General features: G+C 39.8%; 1 protein-coding gene across 2 annotated transcripts; it reads right to left on the minus strand.

Moving 5' to 3' along the window:
- Positions 1-1,863: 1,863 nt before the first annotated feature.
- On the minus strand, positions 1,864-26,634 carry CBX1 (chromobox 1). Of its 2 annotated transcripts, none has more exons than XM_003414669.4 (5): positions 26,427-26,634; positions 6,389-6,565; positions 5,737-5,914; positions 4,867-4,961; positions 1,864-2,620 (listed from the first exon to the last, which is right to left on the minus strand). In XM_003414669.4, the coding sequence occupies exons 2-5, from the start codon at positions 6,526-6,528 to the stop codon at positions 2,476-2,478; spliced, it is 558 nt and encodes a 185-aa protein (XP_003414717.3). In that variant the 5' UTR covers positions 6,529-6,565; positions 26,427-26,634; the 3' UTR covers positions 1,864-2,475. The 2 variants fall into 2 exon arrangements, with proteins under 2 accessions (XP_003414717.3, XP_010592665.1); XM_010594363.3 differs by having other exon boundaries at positions 26,565-26,628.
- Between the last annotated feature and the right edge of the window lie 431 nt (positions 26,635-27,065).

Genomic DNA, 27,065 nt, shown 5'->3' on the forward strand with positions numbered 1-27,065 from the left:
TCAGGGCGTGCACAATCAATTTCAGTATCTTCCCTGGGGGAGATTTATATGGTTTTTTAACAGTACAAGAATGCCAGAAATGACAATGAAGTAGGTTAAGGCTAAAGCTGAACAGCAGCCCATTGTGGACAAATGCTAAGGCTGAAATCCAATTTCAGTTAGACCCATCTTGCCCAACCCTTTAGCTTAGTAGCGACTGACTGCTGTTCTGTTCCTCTGCACAGAAAGGCCTCTCCATGGCCCAGACCTTCAGTAACCTCCCTGGCTCCACTCTACTCTCCGCAACACCTCCCCTTGGAGGCTTTTTGAAAAAAGTATCTGCGCATCAGTTTAGCTGAAACAAATGCTTTGTATTCGTGAGTACAGTTCAACTATATTGATCTCAGTGGAAATACCACTTTCCCCTTTTTATGAATGGCTGTAGAATAACAGGCAGAAAATGAAGTTAAGAAAATGGAAGACATTTTAATTCAGTGCTCAAACATGAGGCCAATTCTGGAAATTTCTGGAGGGGCTGATTACTTTATTTCCTGAATTCCTCCCAAAGATACGCCATCTCATTAAAGATATCCAGACTAGAATATTCTTAATAATAGCCTACTCTATGCTGGGCTTATGCTAGGCACTCACACACTTGTCTCATGTAATTCTCAACTCTGTATTTTTAGATATGGAACACATAGCTCAGAAGCTGATTTTAGCCAAGGTTAAATCTATGAAATACCAGAGCTAGGATCTAAATCCTACTCAAACACCCATTTTCCCAAGCATTGCCATTAATATGGCAAGATCACTAAAGATTGAAGCCAGCAACCAGATTTTCAATCCTATAAACCCATTGCTGTATAGTTGATTCCGACTCCCCATAGCGACACTTATAAGACAGGGTAGAACTGCCCCATAGGGTTTTAAGGGGCTGCTGGTGGATTTGAACTGCCGACCTTTTGGTCAGCAGCTGAGCTCTTAACCACTGTGCCACCTACAGTGTCCAAGAAATAAAACCATCCAAGTGTGGAAGCCATTTCCAATAGAGGCTGAACCTATAAGGCAATAGCAGGCAAGAAAGACTTCTGGCAAGACTTAATCAAGACAGAAATCAGGGATTATAAATCTATAATTTTATTAAGACAAAAACTGACAGGGCAGTATGAAGTTTACATTTAAACCAAGTTTTCACAGAGACCTAATACATGCCTAAAAAGATTTTACAATACAGCTCTCATTGCAGGTTTAGATGATGTCAAGAATGGATGGATCTCATGACTCAAGACAAAGCATACTGGGTATAAGTTAATTTTTAGGATTTAAAAAAAAAAAAAAAAAAATTTTTTTTTTTTTTTTAAAGTGAACCACGGCCTCAGTGTCGAAGTTTAATCTTCTCCTGACACTTGCTTGGGCTTTTGAAATCTTTCAACCCTTGAACTGATTCAATGAAACTTGTGCTGTTAGTGACTGAACCCTGCCACCAAGGGCTTCAGAGTTCAAAGTTAAAAAAACACAGTGGCTCCACCCTAAGAGCCCAGGCCCTTATCTTTCCTACTCTCTCGGCTTCTGTACCACCCTCTTTACCTCCCCCAAATAGCTCAGCCAGTGGCTTGGATAGACAAGCTGGTATTTATGACTTCTTATTGGAAAAGAAAGGGTCTTCTTGTCAATTTCAAGAATTAGCACCTCTAAGACAGAATAATCTGCCTGTGTATACTTTCCAATAAAAAACATTTCCTCCTCAGTCAGTTTCCAACTCCAGAATGGCAGCTTTGGAAACTTACTGGCTTAGTCCTTTGTAGGGGACCCCAATTAAGCTCAGGCAGGGAATACCTTGGCTTATGGGTTCCAGGCATTCAGAGCTTTTAAAACAGTCTCTCACAGTCCTCATTTATGTTGCCAATGACATTTTTTTTTTTTTTTAAAGGCTAGAATGTTCTGGACATAGAACGAAATCAATAGTTGTTTGTTCTATCGTTTCACCATTTCCCCAATCAGGCCCCAAATTTTAACAAAAATGATTCTACCCATCTCCCTTCTTCTCTACCCATCCCTCCCACCCCCAAATAATACACCAGTAATAGCCAAAAACTACACACATGCTACGTTGTAAAAATGCAGAGTTAACATTATGGGGAAGAAGGCTGTGGGTTGTGGAGATGCTCTTTGAAGATCTACAGTATCTCTTTGCTCTCCCACACACCCACTCTGTAAGTTTTGTCCTTCATAGAAGGCCCTTTGCTTTTCTCAGCAAAGTGCAGAATGGGTTGCCTTGAAACACTTACCCCTTCCCCTCCACTGGGATGGGTGTGCGATCTATACAACATGGAACGGCTTTAAAGCACTTGGGCTGCTGCAGGGCACAGAAACTATACCGGCTCTTCAAAGGACATCTTCTCAAGCCACTTCTATGGTGTCAAGACAAGTAGAACTCCTTCCCTCCCCACTTTAAACCCACGGTCATGTGACAGGGGCTGGTACTCAGTAGAGTTAATTCTTGTCATCTTTTTTGTCATCATCCTCCGAGGGGTAGGAATGCCACGTCAGCCTTTCCTCATAGAAGGATATGACAACCTGTGGGCACTTGACATTGGCTTCCTTGGCAGGGACCAGGTCAGCCTCATCAGAGTTTTTCCTACAGAACAAAGCAGACAGAGACTTTTGAGATCAGTGGCTGGTAGCCTAACTTGGGTCATCCAAGGGATAGGGCTTTAAAAATACTATTTTCAGAAGAGAGAGGCTAGAGAAGGGTGCTAACATGGCTCTAGTAGCATTTACTGGCAGCTTTTAGTCAAAGGACATTTGAGGGATCCTCTCATGCTCAAAATTCCCTTTGGGTATCTTTGCCAAAAGTTGGGTCACCTGGCTCAAACTTTCACATCTGAACCTCTGGGAAAGCTCCCCTCCCCCAGCCCACCTCCCCAAATCATGATTCTCTCAATTCTTTCAGGGAAGAGGAGAGGCTGCCACACCATTCCAAATATCATATCCCAGTGATAAAAGCCCGTGGAAAGATCTTGGCTTTGTAATAGGATTTAATTTCTTACTGTATATAACCAGAGCCAATGCAGGTGGACATTTTCTTGCTTACTCACATTACACTATGGAATACTAACAAATGCCATGCTCACACAAATGTGGCACAACCCCCAGGTGCTCTGACATGGTGCTTCAACGCTAGGAGGTGGGAAATGAGGAGTTTGTTACTACTAATTCTGTATATTTTTTCTGAATTTTAAAATGTCCTCAAAATTTGAAAATTACACATTGAAGGGGATTAGGAGAGTAACTGTATCTTCAGGTCATGGGAGTGTCCTAGCTGGAAGCAGTAGCACAGGGAGGGCAGGAGGTATATGATGGGATCTCTGACAAGGTACCACCCAAAACTTCCAGCAACAGGTAAACCAAAGCGACACAGCCCCAGTGAACCAGAAAAAAGTAAGCCTATACGATATGTTTTTGAGCAATGGACCCAAGAGAATGGTAAGGAAAAAGATGTTTAACAGTATGGGGAACCTGAAGCAGGCTTTCCTTTGTTGACAGTTCAACAGCACCCTCTGAAGTAAGTCTAATCATTTCACTGCACAGAAATATCTGCTATATTTGGGAATGGACAACTTATCTCCACTCTCCAGGAAAATTACTTTATAACAAGCCTAGTTTTGTAATCAATGTCCAATCTTATACTCTAGAGTTATATTCAGCTGTAATCTTTGTACACAGTAGTGAGTCACCAGAAAAGTAAAATTTTAAGTAACATGAAGGTATTACTGTAACTCGAACTGGTCACATGCAGACAGAGAAAGCACATTTCAGCTAGGTTGAATAATTTCTGGTACCAATTCTTTTCCCCTATATGCAGCACCTTAAAAATGAACTTTTCTCCTACAGGGTATTACTAAATCAAGTCAAAGAGGGTCATATTCAGTAAACACCTAGGGAATTCACAGGAAGACAAAAGAGGGCTAGCTAGTTGTGAGATAGGCTTCTAGTGGTGCTAAAGTTAGGCCTCTCAGGTCATTTACTAAAGGAGAGGAATTAATATAAATACAAGTTTCACAGAAGGTTCTAGATTTACAAAAGACAACTAGAGCTCCTGGAATGCAGTCTTCATCGGCAAAAGCTTATTCACTCCTAACTTTATATTGTAAGGACTGAGATCCACTTTGAAAAAAAAGGGGGGATGGTGGCACAAACATCTTTTAATGAGCAAGGGAAGAAAAGCTTCTCTTTGAACAGAAAGTAATGAAATTATAGAGAATTTTGGGTTAATTACAGTTCTCAAGATAACTGCCTTCATTAAGCTGTTTCATGGGGTATTACTGTCTCTGGTATTTATACTCCTAACGGAAAAAAGTAGGCTAGCTCTGTATTCCTTTAAAGTAAAAGGGCCCTGCTGACCCCTACTGGCTGATTCTGGAATAGAATCTGCACAAATCAGAAGAGATATGATAATCCAAGACAAAGGAAAAACTACTGAATGAAATTTATTCCTAGCCCTGAGAAGTTAACGCCATCTCCTTGGGCCAGCCCGATCTTTATTAAGGAGGTGGTAGACGGGGAGGGTGATCCAATCACATTTCACATTTTATCCTTCATTTACAGAAACGAAATGTGACTCTTCCCCATACCCTCTCCAGTCTAGATTTTCTCCCACCTCCTAAAAAAACGGGCAAAGATCTGAAAGTCCTAAGGGCCCCTACCTGTAACTCATGAGTCCAAGTTGGCAGTCAGGCCGAGGGTCACTATCGAAGGACTATGTCATCTTAAAGATTTCACACCTGGGCGACTGGAATTTCCAAGGTCCAGCTCTTTTCCTCTGGCATGGAACAGATGGGGAGAAGAAAAAAAACAACTCCACAGAGCCGCTGGCAGACTCACCATTTCATCAGGAACATGAGCTCGCCACTGGAGTCTGTAGCTCCAATAATCCGCTCCGGCTCCAAACCCCGGGCAAAGCCTCGTGGCTTTTCTGACTGTAAAAACCAGATGAGTAGAACAATTTTATCTATATAGGACACTTGTCAAGATGGGTTATTCCTGTTTCCCTGGTTAATGTAATCACAAACTCTGGCCAATGTCTCATTAATACCTTGGTTCCAAGTACTAGGCTTTTTTAAGGCTCCTTCTGAATGATTACTCCATCAACGTCTGAAGTGCTTGAGGTTTTCCCATATGTAAAAAGGGACATACATCTCAAGCAAAATAAAACACTCACAACCGTCTCTTCACCCTCAAAAGACAATTTAATGTGTTGAACAAGTCAAAATATGTACCTCAAACCTTTAACGACTAAAAAACATTCAAAGTTATTTACAGGAATAAACTTATTTGAGCTTGTCTGTCCCTGGTGGCGTAGTGGTTAACTACGGCTGCTAATCAAAAGGTAGGCAGTTCTAATCCACCAGGGGCTCCTTGGAAACTCTATGGGGCAGTTCTCCTCTGTCCTATAGGGTTGCTGAGTCAGAACAGACTTAATGGCAATGCATTTTTTTGGGTCCCCAGTAAGTGTTACACTCATTACTTCTGTGCCACGGATAAAGAGTAAAAGTAGATTATGTGGCTTCTCTAGACTATGCCCCCAAACACTTTGTAAGCATTAGCCTATCTAAGGCTCCAGAAGGACTGGGAGGAGATGGCCGCTGAGATCCAAGAAGCAGCACAACATAATTACTCAAATTCTCTGGCCTTCAAGCTCTTTGACAGCAGTGTTAATTCTGGGCTAGTAAAAACTCCTACTTCTAGTCTTACCTCTTCCTTCTTCTTCTTTGGTTTACTTTCCTCTCCCTTATCTTCAGAGTCAGAGTCAGCTTTGCGCTTGCCTCCCTCAGATTTATCTGTCTCATGAGCTGTTTTCTGTGACTGGAGAAACTCAGCAATGAGGTCGGGGCAATCCAGGTTCTCTTCTGGCTCCCATGTGTTGTCCTCACTGAAACCGGAGGGCACAGGGAGTCACACTTTCTACTCAAAGTTAGCATACTAATACTAGGAATAAGCACAGAACAAAAGCTGGTCTTCTTAGAAAAGAGAAATTAATAATAATGAGTAGTTAGATTTCACTGAAGACCAAGAATCTGGGAAAGCTGAAACTTCTTGGGGATTTTTTAGTACAAACTGAAAGGTCAGAAAAAACATGCCTCCCTCAGAAGAAAATTACTCTCTCTTGGCAAACTTGGACATCTCTGAAGCCACACACAAAAATGCTCTTCAGAAATCCTATTATGTCTTGTATTATAGTTTGCGCACGTAGATCACTTTCCTAGTAACACTATAAACCGTGAAGGCGTGAACCAAGTCACACTATATCTATCCACCAGAGCATCCTAAGCCTTGCATATTACTAGACTGCTGATAAGTATCTGGAGACTAAACAGATGGGTCTACCTGTGTCAAGCACACTTACTCTGAGAAACCCTTCCACTTTAGGAGGTACTCTACTTTGCCCTTTACCACTCGACGGTCGAGAACTTTTTCCACCACATATTCTTCTTCCTCCTCTTCTAGCACCTCCTCCACTTTCTTCTTGTTTTGTTTTTTCCCCATAGTGCCCGCCAGCTTTCTGGTGTAAAAGGTGACGCTGCTAAAATGATAAGGGAAATAAAAAGGGCATTAGGGCACATTCTTCTTGGCTAGGTAAATATTTGGATGGTGAGAAAACCAGGGATATCATAGATGACTTTAATATTGTATGCTGCCTGTATTAAACGTATGCCCATTCACCTTCATATACAACCAATAAAGTTTTCTCCATTAGGAAAGTGAGTTCATAAAACAGTCCCAGCTAATCTCATAGCAAAACTTCTTTACTCTTGCATATCCATTTAAAACTTTCATATTCACTCTAATTAAAGAAATCTTCTAATACTCCTGTCACCATAAAACATGGTACCTAAAATACTACATTAAATTTGCCTTAAACATAATGTACATACATACATACAGTCCTCTGACCCATATTTTCTTATTCTCTGTGTGTTTTCCAATTTATCACTAGACTTGAATGTTTAGTGTGGGAAATAGCTTGTCCTATTTATTAAACATTTAGTTTAACTTTCCTTTTTGTAAATACATATATAAGCCATTCTTCTGCACTGTTCAAACATCCTGTTTTGAGCCTCTGTAAAGTTCTTTATGCAGTCTTTTCTGAATGCCACCATGTGTTTACAAGTCACAAGTTTCTTAACTTCCTATTCTACTTAGATTATTCATAATTTATTTCTAAGACTGAAGAAACCTCATAAAAATGCCAGAATGACCACAATATTCTCTAAACTGGAGCACTGCAATAATTGTGGAAAATTAGTGGGAAAACATGGTAATAATCACAGATAATAGAAATTGAGTTTATTCATTTGTAAAATACATCATTGGACTGGAGGACTTCTAACAGTGTTTCAAGTGCTAAAAATTCTAGTTCTCTGTAGTCTTTCATCCAACTCTTTGACTTTGATTACCGGTTTGTGTCAGTAGATGGCGCCATATCAATAAAACAAAATTGGCCGACAAAACTGGCTGAAATCTACAAATTGATGGTTAACAGTTGCCCAGAAGGAGATATAAAGACTGGAGGATGGCAGATGATCCAAGACAAGAGTATTACCCTGTTGAAGACAATGGCTATTTGGGGTTAAACTGGTTATTCCCAGCATCACTGGGAAGAGCAGTCTTATTTAGCATAAGCAGAAACTCTTCTAAAACCTTTAAAACTGGCATGTACAGACAGAATACGTTTTAGAAAGAGTCCATCTACAGACTATATGAAAATCAATGTATACTTTTAAAAAACGTCAGGGTAATCATTATCAATCAGTTATATTATTTATAGGTACTTAAGCTTACAACTCTCAGATATTCCCATGTCTGCATATATGAGCAGTGGGTGACTTAACTAAAACAAACATTTGCCTGGCTACTAGAAAATTCTAGGCATTGTGCTGAATATTGGAGATTTAAGAGCATAAGAAATGGTCCCTGCCTACCTGAAGCTTAATGTCTCCTAGGTACAAATTCAGACACCTCTTCCACTAAAGGTATTCTCAAGTCTTGCAGAGTGGCATAACAGAATGTTTCCTGAGATGTTTTCAATGTAGCCCAAGGCTCCTGCCCACAGTTTAGAGCTATCTGCCTGAACACAGAGCTGTGCTAAGATCAGAGCAGTTATCTCTTCAACACTCTTCCTCATTACATTCCCCAGTATACTCATATACTGAAAACTCAGCTTTTCTTCCCTCCCCTTGTCTCCTCTTTCAGAGACTGGGCTTTTTCCTTCTGTTACTGCACAGACTAATCAGTGGACTGAATGTAATCTTTGGTTAATTCTTGGCTAGCTTCCTTATGCCTGTGATTTTGGGACTGTACCTTCTTCCTAGTGGCAGATGCCTTCAGGTTTCAGGAATTCTGGTAGCCATATGACAAGTGTTAATTTTATGACCAAAGAAAAACCTAATTATCCCTTTGCATAAATGCAGTAGTGTTTCTTGCAAAAACAAGCCTTACTCCTTGCCTGCTTTCTCTATCTGTTGAAAAGGCAGCAAGATTCACTGTCGGTCTTTGGCTATAGCACAGAGAAAAAATAAATTATATCGACAATCACTTTTTGGTTACAAGGGCTACCACCATTCCCTACATTAATTTGGACTTGGAACTTGGAAGATACTCCCTTTCCCAATAGATAGAAAGGAAACAATGGGTTATGGACCATCCAAAACAGTAACAGTACCATCAAAAACAGTAACTATCACCTGTTAACCCTTCATCCAAGTAATTAAAGTTAAGGAAGTAAAGAAAAGGCATTCTATCACTATAGCTTCAGAATTCAGAGCTACTTATTTAAGGCTCTGTGTTATCTACATTAGTAACTATTTGTCTTACTTCTAAAAAAAACAACCCCCCCGCCCCCCCATTGAATATAGCCTATCTTATCCTGCTACTATGAACCAAAAGGGTCAGATTAGTTTCTGGCTTATCTCCAGCTACTGCAGGCCTCTCCTCCCTTTATCATTAGCATAGACCCAAGGAGGAAGAGTCAGGCTAGGATAAGTCTATAATCCTTTAGGTTAAGTAAAGAAAGCCCGCCAAATGGGGAAGTCTGAAGTAAGGCCTTCCCAAAATTTTCATCTTTACTTTTCATCTTTACTCACTTAACTCATTGTCCTATAAGCAACTCAAATTTAAGAAGTAAACAATGTGGAAAACAGAATCCCTGCCTCTGAGTTTTAACTGTTTCATCCCAGTATCAGCCCAGAGAGATTCTTTATACTTGAGAATCTCAGCCAGGTCTCCCAATGAGAGCTTTTTCTTTGTTTACAGCTGGCTCTATCTGGTCCCAAGTGGGCTACATTTCAAGATCAGTAGAGGACTGGGTTACATATGCAATTTGTTCTTCCTTTAGAATCCAGTACCTTCAGAGGAGCCATGGGCCCTCTTTAAACATTATGAAGGGCCAATTAGTCTTGTTTCTAACTGGATTATTTAAAAAGAAATACCATCTTCCTGAATATGGCAGTCTCCACACACCAGTAGGGACATATGGAGGGACAACTCTACTGGAATTGCTAGGCAAGGAAGCTTCAAGGTAACTCAGGTCAGTGTAGTGGCACAATGGTAAAAATACCTGTAGCCAACACTATTTGCCACTCTCCCTAGCATCCTGGCAACCAAATCATTTATGGCATCAAAAGTGTCGTAATTGTTGAAAAAGCATCGAAATGTATGATAGAACATCACAAGAGGTGTACATGAGGGCCAACAGTTCTAGAGTAAGTCAGAAATCTTAAACCTTGATGATCCTTAATTTTGACAAAATACTCCCAAGCCTTTTTACTAACTACCACCTTTGGTACTAGGCAATTTAACTACGTGTTTTTCTTTCTGAAAAATATTTATCAATTAAGTATCTTTTTAATGTTGTGAGGAAGTTTTGTGCTGTTAGGTAACTATTTATCACTATAGGATAATTGGTCAGGGATTTAATCATTTTGTTGGGGATTCCCAAAATGTCAGACATTCATAGCTCCCTTCTCTTAGGCCACCTTCTCCAGAGAGGAATCCACCGATTTCCTGCCTGGGGGAGGGGCTGAGCCAGAGGGGTTTAAACCTAGCTACCAATGTTCTTGAGGTCAAATTCAGTAGGGCCCCCTGCCCTTAGCTCTGCATGATGTCCCCATGTCCAGAGTCCCTCTGGCTCAACCTTCAACTCAGAGCACACCTCTAGTATTCTACTAGAGTAGGAAAGAGGTAGTTTCTCTCCTGTGTGGTACAGAGAAAGGGACCTGTGGTTCTAACTCCCTTTCCAACACTTTTAACCATTTCTCTTTTTAAGCCTCACCTGCACCCCCACTGTCAGAAATACCTAGTGTGGATCCAATTCCTGAGTCTTCCTGAAATCCTGCGGTACAATATGGCTCATACCTTCTTGGCTTCTAACTCCAACCTTGCTTAGTTTTCAGCTTTTTCTGATCAGTTACTACTCCCTGACCTGTTTTCCTGGTATCTCTTCTCTGCTTGTCTCCTATTTTTCTTGTCCTTTAAAATATCTCTTTCATTATTTTACGGATTTTTGGGAGTGAAATTCATGTGTTCAACCAGGGGTGTTTAAGTATCTAATAATAGTCATAGTGAGTGCTAGTTACTATGTGCCAGAATTATTCCAAGCATTCTGTTGTTGAGTGCCATCAAGTTGATTCTGACTCATAACGACCCTGGTAGACAGAGTAAAACTGCCCCATAGGGTTTTCTAGGCTGAAATCTTTATAGGAGCAGATTGCCAGGGCTTTTCTCCCACAGAGCAGCTGGTGGGTTCAAACTGTAGACCTTCTGATTAGCGGCCAAGCACTTAACCATTGTGCCACCAGGGATACAAGCATTTTACTCAGTTATTATTTACAATAACCCTAGAGTTATTTGTCAGAGCTAGTAACTAAGAAGGCCGAACACAAACCTAGGAGCCTAGCTCTACAGCATACACTCTTAACCACCATGGGATCCTCAATGGTCTTACTTGGGTCCTAAGGCTTATTACAATGTTGCAGACAAAAATCCTAGAGTTAATTAAGTTGCTATACTTTTTAACTATTTACTGAGTCTGCCATGAACCTTCTCTGAAACCAAAATGAAATGTAAAATTATGTCAGGTTTTTTTTAAAAAACAAAATTTAGAATACTGGGGCAATAAAAGAAAAGTAACAGTTGATGTGCTTGAAAGCAAAAACTCTCAAAAAAAATTCAACATCATTCAACCTGGACCTTCTTTGCATTAGCAACGAAACTGGGAGCACTGCTTCAAGGATCCTTAGCTTAGCGTTCCTTTCACCAGAAGCTAGTACGGGCACCAGAAGCATGATTATGGTTCCTTGGCCTGCTTAACCAAACACCAAGATAATCAGTAAAGCAAAACTGGCATGACTCCAAGCCCTAACGCACAGCTGTCTTTACCTTCTCTTGTGCTCTTTTCTCTGACCCAGGCAGGAAAACGAAGTAACAGGCTCTTATAATAAATAGAAAAAATAAATTATCTTCCAATATAAGACAGCTGCGAAAAAGGAAGTAAATTCTGGATAAAAACAATAGAAAGTTGAAAACAATAAATTTATCTGTGAAAAGAATTATAAGATTTCTGAAGATACATTTAAACACCAAAAACCACTGTGACGATTTCTGTAAGTAGTGCACACATTTTGTGCTCCACTGCTAACCTAAAGGTTGGCAGTTTGGACCAGTCAAGAGTACTATGGAAGAAAGATCTGGCAATTTTTGTCCATTAAGATTACAGCCAAGAAAACTCTATGGAGCAGTTCTACTCTGTAATGCGTGGGGTCACCGTGAGTCGGAATCGACTACATGGCTACAGGTTTTATTTATAGTAAGGTTCTAGGACAAACTTCAGAGATTGTTTAATTTCAGGCTTAGTTATTATAAGTGCACTTTTTTTTTCCCCCAGCCAATCACCCATTTAAGTGAACAACGGTCTTTCTACGAACTCAATCCTTCTACTGAGTTGAGTCAAAATATGGGAGTCATCCTTCAGTCTTTCCCCTTCAGCCTCTGTATTTCAATCTCTCGCTAAATCCTGCTGATTTTCTTCAAGATCTTTCAAGTCATGCTTTTTTCTAATCCGACTGCTACTACCCAATTCTATGCCACCATCTTTTGCCTGTATCACTCCTAGCCCAATTCATTCTCAAACGTAACCACAGATTTCAAAATACAGATCTCTTCCTATCATTATCTGTGGGTATTTGAGCTAGAGACCCGTGATTTAAGCTATTAACCACAATTACCTTGGCCTTTGCCCCAGTCTTCACTTAACCAATTCCCTTAACTTGAATATCACTTCCTTGTAATGCCTTCCCTGAAGCTGCAGACTAGATTAACTCTTCCTTTGAACATGCTCCTACAGTGGTCACTCATTTAACATTTACTGGGTGCCTATTGTGTGGCAAGTCCTGGTGGCTCAGTGCTTAAGAGCTTGACTGCCAACCAAAAGGTCAGCAGTTTCAATCTACCAGCCGGTTCTTAGAAACCCTATGGGGCAGTTCAACTCTGTCCTGTAGGGTTGCTGTGAGTCTGAACTGACTCGATGGCAATGGGTTTGGTTTTTGGTTTTATTATGTGTGGGGTACTGGAGAACTGGGGTGAACAAGCCAGACAAAATCCCCTGATCTCTTAAGAGTTTATACTCTAGTGTGTGGACATGAGTGGGGATGCATGCATGCTGTACAGAGAAAGACACTGACAATAAACAAGAAGATATCAGTGACAAATGCACGAAGAAAATACCTTTAAAGTAAGTAACATCTAAACAGAGATCCAAATGACAAGAAGACAACTCAGTAAAGATTGGAAAAGCATTGCAGGCGTAAGAACAGCTGGCTAAAAAGTCCTAAGATAACAAGCTTGCTTTATCTGAATAACAGAAATGTGGCCAGGTGAAAAGCGCTAGACTGCAGCAGTGGCAAGTTGTGGTTCAGAAGACAAGGACCAGATAATAATTATTGAGCGTATCACTTCCCACTTCATTTCTTTTTCCATTTTCTGTTTTCCTTTCCCCCTCTTTTGCCCCTAGCTTAGGTCTAAGACCTAGCCAATTAATGGCTATAAAAATGTATAAATGAAGTCCTACTAGCTTTAAATACTATTAAAAAAATTCACCCCTTGTTTGTCAGTTGTCATACTGTGGTGGCTTGCACGTTGCTATGATGCTGGAAGCTATGCGCTACTGTTACTTCAAATACCAGTAGTCACCCATGGTGGACAGGTTTCAGTGGAGCTTCCAGACAGAGATTAGGATGTAAGTCCTGGGAATCTACTTCTGAAAATTAGCCAAGGAAAACCCTATGGATCAAAATGAATATTGTCCAATATAGTGCTGGAAGATGAGCACCCTAGGTTGGAAGGCATCTGAAATAGAGAGGACGCAAAAATGGACTTGAGCCTCCAGTGACCGTAAAGATGGTGCACGACCAGGCAATGCTTTTGTTCTGTGTTGTACATGAGGTCATCATGAATCAGAACAAATCTGACAGCAACAATTAAAAAAAAAAAAATCAAGATGCATTTACAAGGAACTTAGGTGGAATACCAACTCATTCTGGATTAGCACTGAGAAGTCCCACATCCTGGGAACCCTCTCACACCCAGCAAATGGGGGATCTTGGTCACCCTAGTGGATATATAGACACAGAAGTAGTCTCTGAGAAGCCCTTGAGGGTAACGAGCAAGAAACATTTTAAATCTAAACAGAGGTGCTTGCTTGGCATGACCAAAATCGTCAATGGCTAGTTCAATTTCAGAACCATTCTGTTGTTTTTCTTCTCCTATATGTAACTCCTGTTTAGGTATTTTGTTTTTACATACACTATGAGGAGGAAGTTCATCTCTTTGTTATAGTTAGCAGAATGTGTCCAAGGAAATCTGTGATAAACAGATAAGAAACTCTTGTAACTAACATCTTGTGACTTACATATATGATTAATAAGAAAAATGAATATCCTGTGAACTGTAACTAACCTTTAGAAGTAGTTTGTCTAGTTTCACATACTTGTATTTAGGTAATCAGGCTCACCGAAACCCTTGAAACTAATTCTTTCAGAAAACAATCGAAGATTAATGAACATGTCCTGTTTCTGACTCCAGAGGTCTTACATGTAGTGTGGGTGGGTATCCTGGTTACAGGGTCATGTCTCACTTACCCTATGATTATCTCAGCAAAGTTTCTATTTTTCTATTCTTTATAATGTTTGAACATATACCGTTTGCTTTTAAGAATTGTGTATTCTGACATAAATGTCAACCAATCAGAAAAACCCACCGTAAGTTCCCGATATTATAAAAACTTCCCCAAAATCTTTATCATACTGCTTCTGCAACCCTGCAGTCACACTGCCCCAGCCTGAACTGCATCTATTCCTTTAATAAAACTCTTTACGTTTACAGAGTAGCCTATTTCACTCTGACAATTTTTGATGTCAGAATTGTGCAATTTGAAGGTGCATTATCTTCTGGGAGCCCTGGTGGCATAGTGGTTAAGAGCTCGGCTGATAAACAAAAAAGGCTGGCAGTTTGAATCCACCAGCTACTCCTTGGAAACCCCATGGGGCAGTTCTACTCTGTCTTACAAGGTCGCTATGATTCGGAATTGACTTGACAGCAACAGGTATTATCTGAGAAACTGAGGACCCGGGCTTCGGTGGACCAGCACGTTGACTTGGATTCAACACCTCTACAGAATCTCGGAAGCCGTCTTAAGGTAAATAACCTCTCGAATTTGAGCTCCGTTCCTTTTGTAGTGTAAACCCTTTGAGTCTTATTGAGGGATCTGTTTTATCTTCACGAAGGTGAGTGAGATTAGTTTCACTTTGTACTTGCAAGTCTGTTTTGTGGTTTCTGTAGAATCTATTTCCTTCACCAGTGGCAATGGGAAGGATCTGTTTTCCGCAAATATTGTCTGGTCCTTGCAAAGTTAACTGTCTTACAGGGATTCAAGTTTGTTCTCTGGGGAGTCTCAGGCTCCACAAGAAACAAACTGTGGACATAGGATGTCATGGTGGCACCACCAGCTTCAGCTGAATAAAGACTCCCATGATAGCATAAAGTGGGGCATGGGATGGGCCAGACACTAGGCTGCCTGCCAGCTGCAAACAAAATTGCATGCAATAAAAGCACAGAGTAAAAACAAAATGCTGCCCAAAGCCCCACAGTGAACCCCATCAGGAATTGCTGAGTCTGAGAATCCAAGGTTTAAAGAACAAACTCAAATGTTCCTGGGAAAATGGGAAATGCCAATTCTATGAGCAATTTGGGTCCCCTCTCCAGGATACCCACCCACTACATGAACAAATACTTTGGTTCCTCAAGGTGTATGTTTTTTGTCTGTTCGGCATGATCATTACTAAAGACAGTCAGGAAAACTAGAGTCATTTGAGGATTCTTTTGATTTATCTAAACCTATTTTTCTACACAGTAAATTAGAACACGGGGGCTCCCAAAGTGAACAACAGTAGGATGCCTATTTTGATTGGTATTTAGAGGCCTCCAAAAGACACCAAGATAGCAAAATTGCTTCCCTGCAGGATACTAAGTTAACTAAACAAAATAATGAGCTGCAAAGTCAGGTTTCTATCCACTTACTCCTGCTGCTTTGGTGCCATTTACCCCTTTGCCAGCTGTCTTCCTTATACCCACCTTTACCCTGTCTGAACTCCTTTCTTCCCTGAAAAAGCTACTGAAACCTCTCTACCTAAAGTTAACAAGCTTCCACAAGTTACTTTCTCTCCTTGGCCTCCAGCTAAGCTCCACGCAATCATAAAGGAATTTCTTAACTCTCGTGATGATTCTCAGGTATGCTTAAGAGACTAGGTCTCTAGCGGCAGAACAAACTGTGTTCAAAAAAAGAATGAAACCAGTTTTGTATAGTTATTATGAAGGAATCCCAGTCTTTTAAGATTTGACTGGGAAACCAAGTTTCAACCTAATTCTTAACATCCTTAATAAATGAGCCCAATTTTCCCCCACCAGGGCACTGGTTTGGGGTTCATGTTTAAAAACACTATAAGCTAAACATATTTGAAATAAATTAAAATTTCAGTGATCACTTTAGGAAGAGGAATTTCCCTTTGTGTTGTCTTTTCTTTCCTCTGGGCAACCTGTTTAATGTTCAGGTTTTGCCAAAGAGTTTGATGTTCCTCTATCTGAGACTTTGGCAAGTTAATGAGTTTATCTAGGACCTGTTTTTCTGTTGAATTGGGTCCATTTCATCTGAAAATTGGATACATTTTAAAAAACTAAGTTCTCCATACATTTGTCTTATATAATGTTGCAAACAAGCCTGAGTTTTCAATTGGCCTCACAGATCGGTGAATGCATGCAGTTTTCATGTCTTGTTTTGTGTTTGAGTTTCTATCTTGTCTCAAGAAGTCATGCTATTTAGAAAATACATAGAAAAAGGATAAATTGTTCTAAATTACTTCTTTAAAGCGTGCAAAAGATGGGATTATGAAAATATAATTTACTACCCCTAGATAGTATTATTAAATTAGATCTCTTCAAAGAACACACTGTAATTAGTTTAATGATAAATAAGCACTTATATAAATTAAGAAGTCCTAATATTCCCAAGAATTAATGAAAACAGTCATTGTGAAAAAAGGTTTTAGGTTTATCTCAGCCTTGAAAGCAGAATCTTAAAAGCAAAACCTTTCTAAGTAACTTAAACTAGATATGTGTTTTATTTTTTAAAAAGTGGCAATTTTTATTAATTCCAGAATAAGAAAGAAGACTAAATTGCTTACCAAGAGAATAATAAAAAGGAAAATTTAAGACAAAAGAAAAATGCTAACTTACATTTTTCAGAAATTAAGTAGATTCCCATCATTAAGAGAACTATAAACAAGTTCTCTCTATTGCAGAGGAACTCTAAGAAGCCAAAACACAGAAATCATGAGACACACCTAAATAAAATGGCAAACATTTAAATGAAAATATAGACTATCCAAACAAGCTTTATTTCTTAAACAGTAACTGTACTTTGTGGTGTACAGGCTTAAAACAATTTCCAAGATCTTTAGGTAACTCACCAACATTAAATTAATAGATATTTGTTATAATTTAAGTTTACATATTTTTGCTTTTTATGCCACAAATGTATATATATACACACACGTCTGCTACTGAGTGTGTTCATTTTTGCCACTTTAAGGGTTGTATTATAGGAAATGTACAACAAAGACAATGTTTAAAAGTTTATTAAAAGAATTTATTTGATATTTTCAAAGTTTTTATCTGCTATGGTTAATTTATGAGATTTTTAAGAACTTTAATGTCAAACAACATATAAACAAAGAATTAGGTTTCCTGCTGTTAAAATAAAAAAATTTTCTTTAATTACTAGGTTAAAGCATTAATTTTATTCTTTGTGCAACTGAAGCCAAGCGTTCAGTGTCTCATTAGAATAAGTTCCTGAGTCAAAAAACCAAACTGCATTTATCTTTAAGATCTTTGGTTAAATAACTTAAGTATTGTTTTTCAGTGACCTATAATAAGCTCTGACAACTCTGAAACTTCATGTTAAGTCACAAAAGATTTGTTCTGTTTTATAAAGGAAAAAGTGCTAAAAGAAAAAAGGTTTACTTAATGTTATGAGTTACATGAAACATCAAGAGAAGTTTCAAATTTGCTTTGAGTTAAAATTTATGTGTCAATAGTGTTTGCCTGATATTAGACCAGAAGTGTATAATATTATGTCATAATTTTATTATTTCAATTGCCAACTTAGTTTCCTTTGACTCCAGAATCATCAAAGCCATTAGTTTTAACTAGGGTATTCACATCATTTATCCATGGAGTTTTTATCATTATTTAGATGTCTAAAGACTTGATAATCTTGATATAGTTTTAGTATATCCTATTTATACCTCAAAATTATTATGCTATATCTGAAACTCTTTGAAAATAAGGTTAATCATTATGTTTATGGATATTTTTGTCTGAAGTTTCTTCAGCTTTGCCTTACTTTTGCAATTAATTCCCATCAGGTCTTTCTTTTTTAAGAATTATTATTGCTATAAGCTAACCATAGACATTTTAAGTTGTCATCTTCAGATATATCTTACTTTGCTAATTCACTGAAAATGTTTGACTAAAATATTTAAGCAAAAATGGACTAAATCAAGATTTCTAGAACTCATGTAAAAGCAGATAAGGTTTTCAGACTGCTGTTTATCTAGAATTACATGGAACCAAAATTAACTAGCAAAATAAAAGAATTACTATAAGGTTTATATGAGAATATTGCTGATGTTTAATATTATATTTTGTAATTACTAGAAAGCCCATGGTCTTCCCTTATGTCACTTATGTTGATTCTAACATTATTTAACCCTAATTGTTAAAATATCATCAATCTTTAATACTCTAAAGAATATTTTTCACAGATCAAAGAAGTCTTTAATGACAGAAGGTTAGAATCCCAAAATCTACCTAACATTGTCTCAGAAGACTTTGCATACTACAAAAGACATTAACTAAAAGACTCCTTATAACCTCAGTGGAAGGGACCCTATTTAGTCCTTCTCAAAAACCCCTGCACAGCAGAAATGGAGGGAGTCAACCTGTGGATTCATCTACCACAGCTGAAGAAAGCTAAAACCCCTGCTTAGATTGCCCAACCCACTGGACACCTGAAACTCAAATTTAAACATTTACCAGGACAGAAGTAAATGACTTCAGAAATAGAAAGCTGACCCCAAGACCATGGAACAAGATCTTGCAAGTCATTAAAATTTTAGTATAACTAACTGACATAATTACTATTAACTAAATTTGTCTTTTCTGCAAGTAACCAAAGGGACATTCTTTATCATAACTGTTATTTTTGTTATTTGCTTTATTGTACCATTTTTAGATAGTTTCTCTCCATTATGAAGCTTTTCTCTAATCTCTCCTAGCACTTGAAAAGAAAATGCCCTTATCAAACTAACACAGTCAATGGCAAGTGTGAGCAACCTAATTGTTGAATATGACATTTTGCCCCCCAATCCATCCCAGATCATTCTGACCCTCTCATAGCTCCGGTGAGAAACTACAGAAATACACCTAACCACACTATAGATTTTAAGAAACCATTTAAGAGGGCCATTCGTGTCAAGCTACAGGACCCTCCTGAATTGACAACTCACCCCTTAGTTCCTTGTGTCTGGGTAGACCCCACCAGGTGCTCTCACCCAGAACAATGTACTGCATGTTAACAATGCTCACTATGATGCCTCACTAATAAGTAATTGTTTTGCAAATGGTCAAAACTTACCCATTTGTACCCAACTCCAGGATCATTTAGAGTTTAGATTATCTATTTGTAACAATTCAATCACTAACAACTAGCTTGAAGCGGCCAATCAGATCATTCCCTTTCCTAATAAACAAACTGGAACTGGCATGAAGTGTGCCCCTCTACAGGTATGTTTTTCTATGTAGGGGATCCACTTATTTAAGAGGAAGGTCCAATGTTGAACCTTATGCTTGAGCTCTGCCATGTCTAAACAGATGGAATATGTGGGATCTATGCACCCTAAGAACTCTTAGCATTCCATTTAATATCCACTAGTATGATGATAGTTTATGCTAGCCCAGTCATTTAAAATTAATATCTGTCCAAAACAGAGAATTCACTCTCCCTGGGAACTCCATCACAGACAGGCCTGGATGGGGCTAGTCATTTCTGTTAGCATTTGTTCCGAATTATGGTATTTTACAGTTAGAAAAATCTAAATCTAAACTTATCTACCACTATGGCCCACCTTACTGATAATACTGCCAGGAGAATGGCTACCCAATAAAAAAAAAAAAAAAATCTTTAAAATCTCTTGCTAAGGTTGTTCTTGACAATCCAACAGCCTTAAATTTCTTAGTAACGCAGCAAAGTAGAGTCTGTGCAGCTGCCAACACCTCATGTTGCTCTTAGATCAACACCACAGGGGAAGTAGAACAAGATGTTACTAAGATTCCCTACAAAGCTGATTAATTACACACAATACCACCCATGACTGCTCCATCCTTTTTTGACCTCTTTAGCTGACTACCCCCATGGAATCAGTTCTTGGCTATACTCCACATCTTACAAATAGTTTTACTCCTTTTAATCTTTGTGACTTATCATTATAGGAATCGTTAAAGGTATAATTTACTGTATCACTAACCTTTGCAACCTCATAACCTTAGCTTTTCAAAGAGTTATGTATCTTCAAGAGACCGACATTTCCAGAATCTCTGAATATGTGCCCTAGTGCTGGCCACTTTGTGTAATATCAAGTTATTCCTCAAGGTTTGGCCTTTAGCTCTAAACACCCCTCACGAGACTATCACAAGAAGCAGAGTGCTTAGCTATACCACAGTGAAGAAAAGGATTAAAATGACATGTAGTGCCTGGCTACTATAAATTGCAGTGACTGGGGTCTTAAAAACTCAATAAGCAGCCACCCTAAACCTCCAACTAAGGCCATGCAGAGCACAGCACTCTTATAACAATCGAGATTGTAATCAAGGAATTTCTATGAACATTCTTATCAAGAGGAGGGAATTAACAAGAGCATTTTAAATCTAAGCAGAACTGCTTGGCATAACCAAAACGGTGGACAGCTAGTTCAATTTGTGAACCATTTTGTTGTTTTTCTTCTCCTCTAGCTACATAACTCCTGCTTACGGATTTTGAGGATGAAGTTCATCTCTTTGTTATACTTAGCAGAATGTGTCCAAGGAAAGCTGTGATAAACACAGATAAAAAACTTTTGTAACTAACATAACTACCTTGTGACTTGTGTATACGACTAATAAGAAAAATTAATATCCTATAAACTGTAACTAACCTTTAGAAGCAGCTTGTCTAGTTTCACATAATTGTATTGAGGTTATGAGGCTCACTGAAACCCTTGAAACTATTTCAGAAAATAACTGAAGATTAATGAACATATCCAATTTCTAAGTCTACAGAGGTCTTACAATCATGTCTCACTGACCTTGTGACTGTCTTAGGTTTCTACTTTTTATGTTTGCGCACATACTGTTCATTTATAAGAATTATGTATTCTGATGTAAATGTCAACCAATCAGAAAAACCCACTATAAGTTCCTGATATTTTATTATAAAAGCTTTTCCAAAATTTTCACCAAATTGGGAATGCTTCTGCAACCTTGCAGTCACACTAGCCCAGTTCCCTCAAAATCCTACTTTTAGAAAGTAGCCTGTTCTACTCTTTGAAAGTAATAGCATAATAACTTGAATTTATTGAGACATAAATAATGCATATAAAGGCATTTAACTCAATTATCACAACAACCCTATCATTAAAAGCCATTTCAAAGATGAGGAAATAAAGGCTTAAAGCAAAGAAAATTTCCCAAGGTCCTCCAACGGTAAGGCACAGAGCCAGGACTGAAAGGCAAAAGCAAATAAAAAGGTAAACAACAGAAGTTCAGGTCAATAACAGGAGAAATGACAAGAGAATGTAATAATTAGCGAAGTATAAGAAGTAGCCACAAAGCACTACAGGGCAAGGAAGAACTGGCTAGGGTGATTAGGGAAGGTTTTGAAAAACTGGGATTGAAGCCAGGCTCCACTCTTATTTGAAAGGTGGATTGGAAGAGGGCAATTTGGCCTGAGGAGCTATTGTGAACAAAAGCTTTGAGGTGTAAACCAGTTTGGGCTGAAGTAGGCTGACTACAAAAGTGGTGGGTAACCCCTAAAATTTCTACAAGGCCCCATCCCCCTTAAAAAAAAAAAAAAAAAAGGCCAAACTCTTCAAGGTAACAAATAATGCCCTTGGGTTCCAAATTATCATTCCGGATAAATACAGTCCTACTTCCATCACAGTAACTTACACTCCAGTCAAAAGAGAAAATGTAACTACTGGTGATAACCTGAACACACCCTGAATGTTTCCTCCATGCACAACTTTGTTCATCTACTAAGAAGTGTGCTCTTGTACAGAAGCAGCAGTCAAAATCCTACTCATCTTTGGACAGCTGGCTTAAATACTATTTCCTCCTTGAAACACACTCAAATCTGGCTAAATATTATCTGTTTTCCTTGGGGTATCCAAAGTACTTTGCTTCTCTTTTCACTTGGTCACGCAACTAAAAGTAGGTTTGGGTGCTATGAGTTGGAATTGACTCGATGGCAACGGGTTTGTTTTTTGGGCCCCTAGACAAGTTGCTGAGTCTTATCTGGGTAATAAGGATAGATGTCTCAGACTCAAATAATCAGGGAATAGAGGTCCAAAGCTGTTAGCTTTTTAGAGAATGATCAACAAGATCAATCTGGTAGATAAGCCCTAAACAGAAAAGAAGGATGAAATATCTTTGCTGAAAGCATACCAGTCATCAAAAGGCGGGTGAAGGCATGTGTAGTATATTCAGTTCGGAGTTCCCCTGACTCATGTTTCTAAACTGCCTTTATAGTCTGTTTGTTAGCTGTGGCTGTTTGTGAAGCAAATGCTTTCCAGATGGAAAACTTGACTGAGCAGAAAACAAGAACTTGTGCCACATACACAGTGAAAGGGAGTTTCATTCTTAAAGGCACCCCTGCCCTTGAATTCTACAGGTATGTAAACAATTTGAATTTCTAAGATGTGTCCAGAAACTTAGCTAATCCCCCCCCTTTGAGTATGCTTAAGTGGCTGAAACTACAGATACTGCTTTGGGTTGAGAGGCCACAGGAACGAGGCAAATGTTAGGACATAGTGACAACTGAAGAAAACCTTTCAAGGGTTTTGATTAGGATAAAATAAAAATGACTAGAAAGCTAGACCAGAATTATGACTAAAGTGGGATTTAAGATAGAGACCAAAGGATTCACAGATAACAAAACAAAATCAGGTTACTAACACACCAACCTCCCAAATAACATAGTTCTGTCAGGCTGTCAATTCGTTAGCTATTATTAAAGAAAAAAAGGCACAATTTCACAGACAAATTAAGTTGCCCAGTACTGGTCAGAAAGTCATAAAAGCTAAAGGCATAAAAGATTTAACACAAATTAATCGATTAAAAAACTGACAAGACCTAAATTTTGTCTATATTTGAATAAATTTTCCAATTAACCCTGGGAAAGCTATTCCATTTTTCAGTAGATGTCACTACTGGGAAGTTCTTATTATTATTTAACTCTATTCAAAGGACACCACAAATTTTCAAGATGCTTTTAAAACAAAATATTCAAGCTATACAGCTTGTTGTTGAAACCCAGAACCTGGGGTCTTTCATAGTCCTTCTCTTGTTGTTAGTTGCCTTTGAGTTGATTCTGACTCATGGTGACCATGTGTATGTAGAGTAGAACTGTGCTCCATAGACCTTTTGGAAACAGATTGCTAGGCCTTTCATCTGAGGTGCTTCTGGGTGGGTTCAAATAGCCAGCCTTTCAGCTAGTAGTTGAGCGCTTAACCATTTGCACCACCCAGGGACTCTAGTCTTTGCACAAGGTATTTTAAACGGCCAATTACACAGTATGTATACTGTCATGGATTGAATTGTGTCCTCCAAAAATATGTGTCAACTTGGCTAGTCCATGATTCCCAGTACTGTGTAATTGTCCTCCATTTTTGTGATCTGATGTAACTGTCCCCCATTTTGTAGTATTGTATAATTATCCTCCACTTTATGTGTTGTAAATCCTGAACAGGATTAGTATGGAGTGTATCTTTTGAGTAACACCCTTATTAAAGGGTGTGACTCAAGTCACCACCTTACTCAAGATACACCCTTACTTGAGTCACATCTTTTATCATACAAGAGAGAGAAGGGAGCAGATAAGGGAGGGACCTGACTACCACCAAGAAAGAAGAGCCGGGAGTGGAGCACAACCTTTGGACCTAGGGTCCCTGCACTGAGAACCCCCTAGACTCAGGGGAAGATTGAAGCCAAGACACATGGAAATCTCCAAGGACCACCAGACCCACAGGTGTTGAGAGGAAACAAGAACCTTCCCCTAGAGCTGACAGAGAGAAGGCCTGCCGCTGGAGCTGGTGCCCTGAATTCAGACTTCTGGCCTCCTAAACTGTGAAAGAATAAATCTATCTGTTAAAGCCATCCACTTGTGGTATTTTTGTTATAGCAGTGCTAGATAACTAAGACACATACGTTTTCTGTATTTAAAAACAGTGCATGTACATTAAAAAATGAGGCTAATGCAAGTTTGCCAACGACAATAGTTCTACTCTGCCAAATGTCATAAATCTAGAACAGGCAAAAGGACTACATAAATGCACATTAATTAATTATATTAAGTAACATCTGCACTTCTCAGAAAGGATCTCAAATCCCTATTCATTCATTCATCAACAATCTGAATGGTCTAATATGTACCACACACTGGATGAACAAGAGGCCTAACACCATTTTATGGGAACCTATAAACTACAGGGTCGCTATGAGTCGGAACTGACTCGACGGCAATGAGTTTGGGCTTTTTTTGGTATAAACTAGCCATTAGCACTTCACTCCAAAATTCTTCAGAAATAACCTATGAAGTGAAAATATATCAAATACAATGCAAAATCTCCTATACCACCACAGAGAGTATATGAAAAAGGGAAATTCTGCTGGATAAACCACTGTAAAATGATAAAAATGCATTGTGTCTTTTTTTAAAAAACACTTCCCTGGTCCCTAAGATGGGCATAAGAAGATATGACTGCTTCTTTTCTTTAGTTGTATGGTTGGAAAATTGTAGGTATCCTGTATTAAAAAAAAAAAAAAAAAATCAGTAGAAGGCTAGAGTACCCTTACTTGTTCTCTTTAATTAAGAAGCTAGAAGCACCAAGCTTCATGCTGCTTATATTTTTAATGAAAAACAATTTAGATTACAGCAGCCAATGCAAAAAAAAATCACCACAGAGAAAAATGGAAATGACTGAGGATCCTCCACTGCCCTGAAGCTTCATTAAGGTGTGACCAGTTCCAATTCAGGTGCCTTTCAATCATACTACTTTCCATATAAATGTCTGTAAGGGAGGAACAAAGGCACTAATTTCCTGATTTTTTTTAAATTTATGTATCTATTCCAAAACCTTGGACCTTTCAGAACTACCCCAAACTGCTGACAGGATTTTTCATACAATTAAGAAAGCGATCTTATCCCTAGATGGCAGTTCTGGAATAAACGATTATTTTTGTAAACTCTACCTCAATTTAATTAAACCAATACAGTCTGACCATAACACAAACACACAAAACCCCCTCAGCTAAAGCTTAGTACTTAACTTTTTTTCCAGTGCTTCTGAAAAAGGGTAAAGTATTGCCCACTTTGTATTCACATTTTGTTCTAACAAGGCTGGCTAGAAAAACATTTGGGGCCCCCTCCCCCCCCAAAAATAGCATCTCATATACTTTTCTCCTTTGTCTCCAGATTTCCCACACCACCTCACCGTCTCATTATCTGACTCCATTCCTTAACTATGAACCCACCGACAAATTTCTACAATTTTACCACCTCCTGTGAGACCAGCAACAATCCCAGATCAAAATTTATGGAACTGTGAATCAAAGCAAGAGTTGCACTTAGGCTGTTTTGTTTTGAATTTCCTAAAGGAATCATGAAGACAGTAAAAAACCTGGAAAAGTGACGAAAGCGAGTTTTATTCATTCTTCACACATTATTCTTACAGTCTCCCCACTGTAAGGACCCATGAGCAAGAGCGGCCAGCTTTCCCCTTCCACCCCTCACAGAAGCACCCTCGGGGCCTCGGCTCCACTTATCCTAACAGCTCCTCCCCTTCTAGAGCCAGGACAGGCAGAGAAATATTTCCTCCTAGATTCACCCCCATTTATTCAACAGTTACTTCCCACCCCCTGCTTACACCTAGGCCAGCATATCTCCTCCTCCAACAGCACCCCCTGGGCCGCCCAGCGCCCCCTTCAAAGCAACTCAAAGTTACTTCTCCCTAGCCCGCAAGCGAAAACGCCTCTGGTAGCTCCCGCGGACCCAATTTCCTCAGGTTACAGCTCTAAATCTAGGTCTCGCAGTCGTCAGCCTCTCCCCACGCGTACCCAAGCAGCAAAGGTGCCCCATCTGTCCCTTTCCCAATTTACTAAAATGTCTTCTCTCCAGCCCAATCCACAGCCGCCCACCCCAACCCAAGCAGCATTGTCCCATCTACTTGGCCCTCGAAGAGCGACCCCCGAGTACTCGGCCCACCCCGAACTGCTTCAATCTCTTCCTCAGGATTCGCCGCCCCGCCCTCCCCATCCTTCAAGCGGCCGGCGCTCAACCCTCTGAGCCAGCCGGAGAGCTCTGCGCGGGAAGTGGAGGGGAAGGGCGCGGGAACCTGAGAGGGGGCCCGAGGCGCTCCCCGCCCCCAACTGCGGTCGCGAGCGCGCAGCCCCTCACCCCGGGTTCCCGCCGTCGCGCGCGCTTCCCACCCCCCTCCCCCGTTCCCCGCCTCTAGCGGGCTCTTCACCTCAGAGCAGCGCCCAAGAGCCCGAGGGGAATCGGTGCCGCGCTACAGGCGCGTCGCGTCGGGCCGGTCGGGGGAGTGACGCCCACAAAAGCAACAAGGCGAGGAGCCGCAGTCGAGACCCTCACTGAAGCGACGTACCGAAGGCCCGGACCAACGGCCTTCCCCCTCTGCCGAACAAAAGAGCCTCGCACTCTCCGCTGCCCGCCCCCCTCACTGCGCAGGCGTGACGACCCGTCGCACAGCATCATGGGGCTCAGAGTCGGCCCAAGACTACAAGTTCCGAAGTGCTCCGGCATGATACGCCGCCACGCACAGCATGCGAAGGCTTTAGGGAGGTCTTCGGTAGCTTGGAGGGTCTTTGATGGTGCAGTGGTTAAGTGTTTGGCTGCTAACCTAAGGGTTGCCGGTTCCAATCCACCAGCCGCTTGGCGGGTAGAGCAGGGAAAGATGTAATAGTCGTTTCCATAAAGATTACAGCCTTGGAAACTCTAAGGCAGTTCTACCCTGTCCTGTAGGGTAACTCCGAGTCAGGATTGATTAATGGCAGTGGGTTTCAGTTGGGTCAATAGTTTGGAACGTTGCAAATTAGAAATTTTGAACGTGTAATTCATATCCTTGACTCATTTGACTCTTACTAGG

Source organism: Loxodonta africana, chromosome 18, assembly GCF_030014295.1.
Source record: "Loxodonta africana isolate mLoxAfr1 chromosome 18, mLoxAfr1.hap2, whole genome shotgun sequence".
In the NCBI taxonomy this organism is placed as follows: domain Eukaryota; kingdom Metazoa; phylum Chordata; class Mammalia; order Proboscidea; family Elephantidae; genus Loxodonta; species Loxodonta africana.

Bases quoted from the DNA above. Each gene is read 5' to 3' on its own strand.
- CBX1 (XM_003414669.4), bottom strand. From the start codon at position 6,528: ATGGGGAAAAAACAAAACAAGAAGAAAGTGGAGGAGGTGCTAGAAGAG. The intron at 5,915-6,388 runs GTAAGTGTGCTT...CTCCGGTTTCAG, and splicing joins AAGTGGAAGGGTTTCTCAGA to TGAGGACAACACATGGGAGC. The intron at 4,962-5,736 runs GTAAGACTAGAA...TGGTTTTTACAG, and splicing joins CAAAGAAGAAGAAGGAAGAG to TCAGAAAAGCCACGAGGCTT.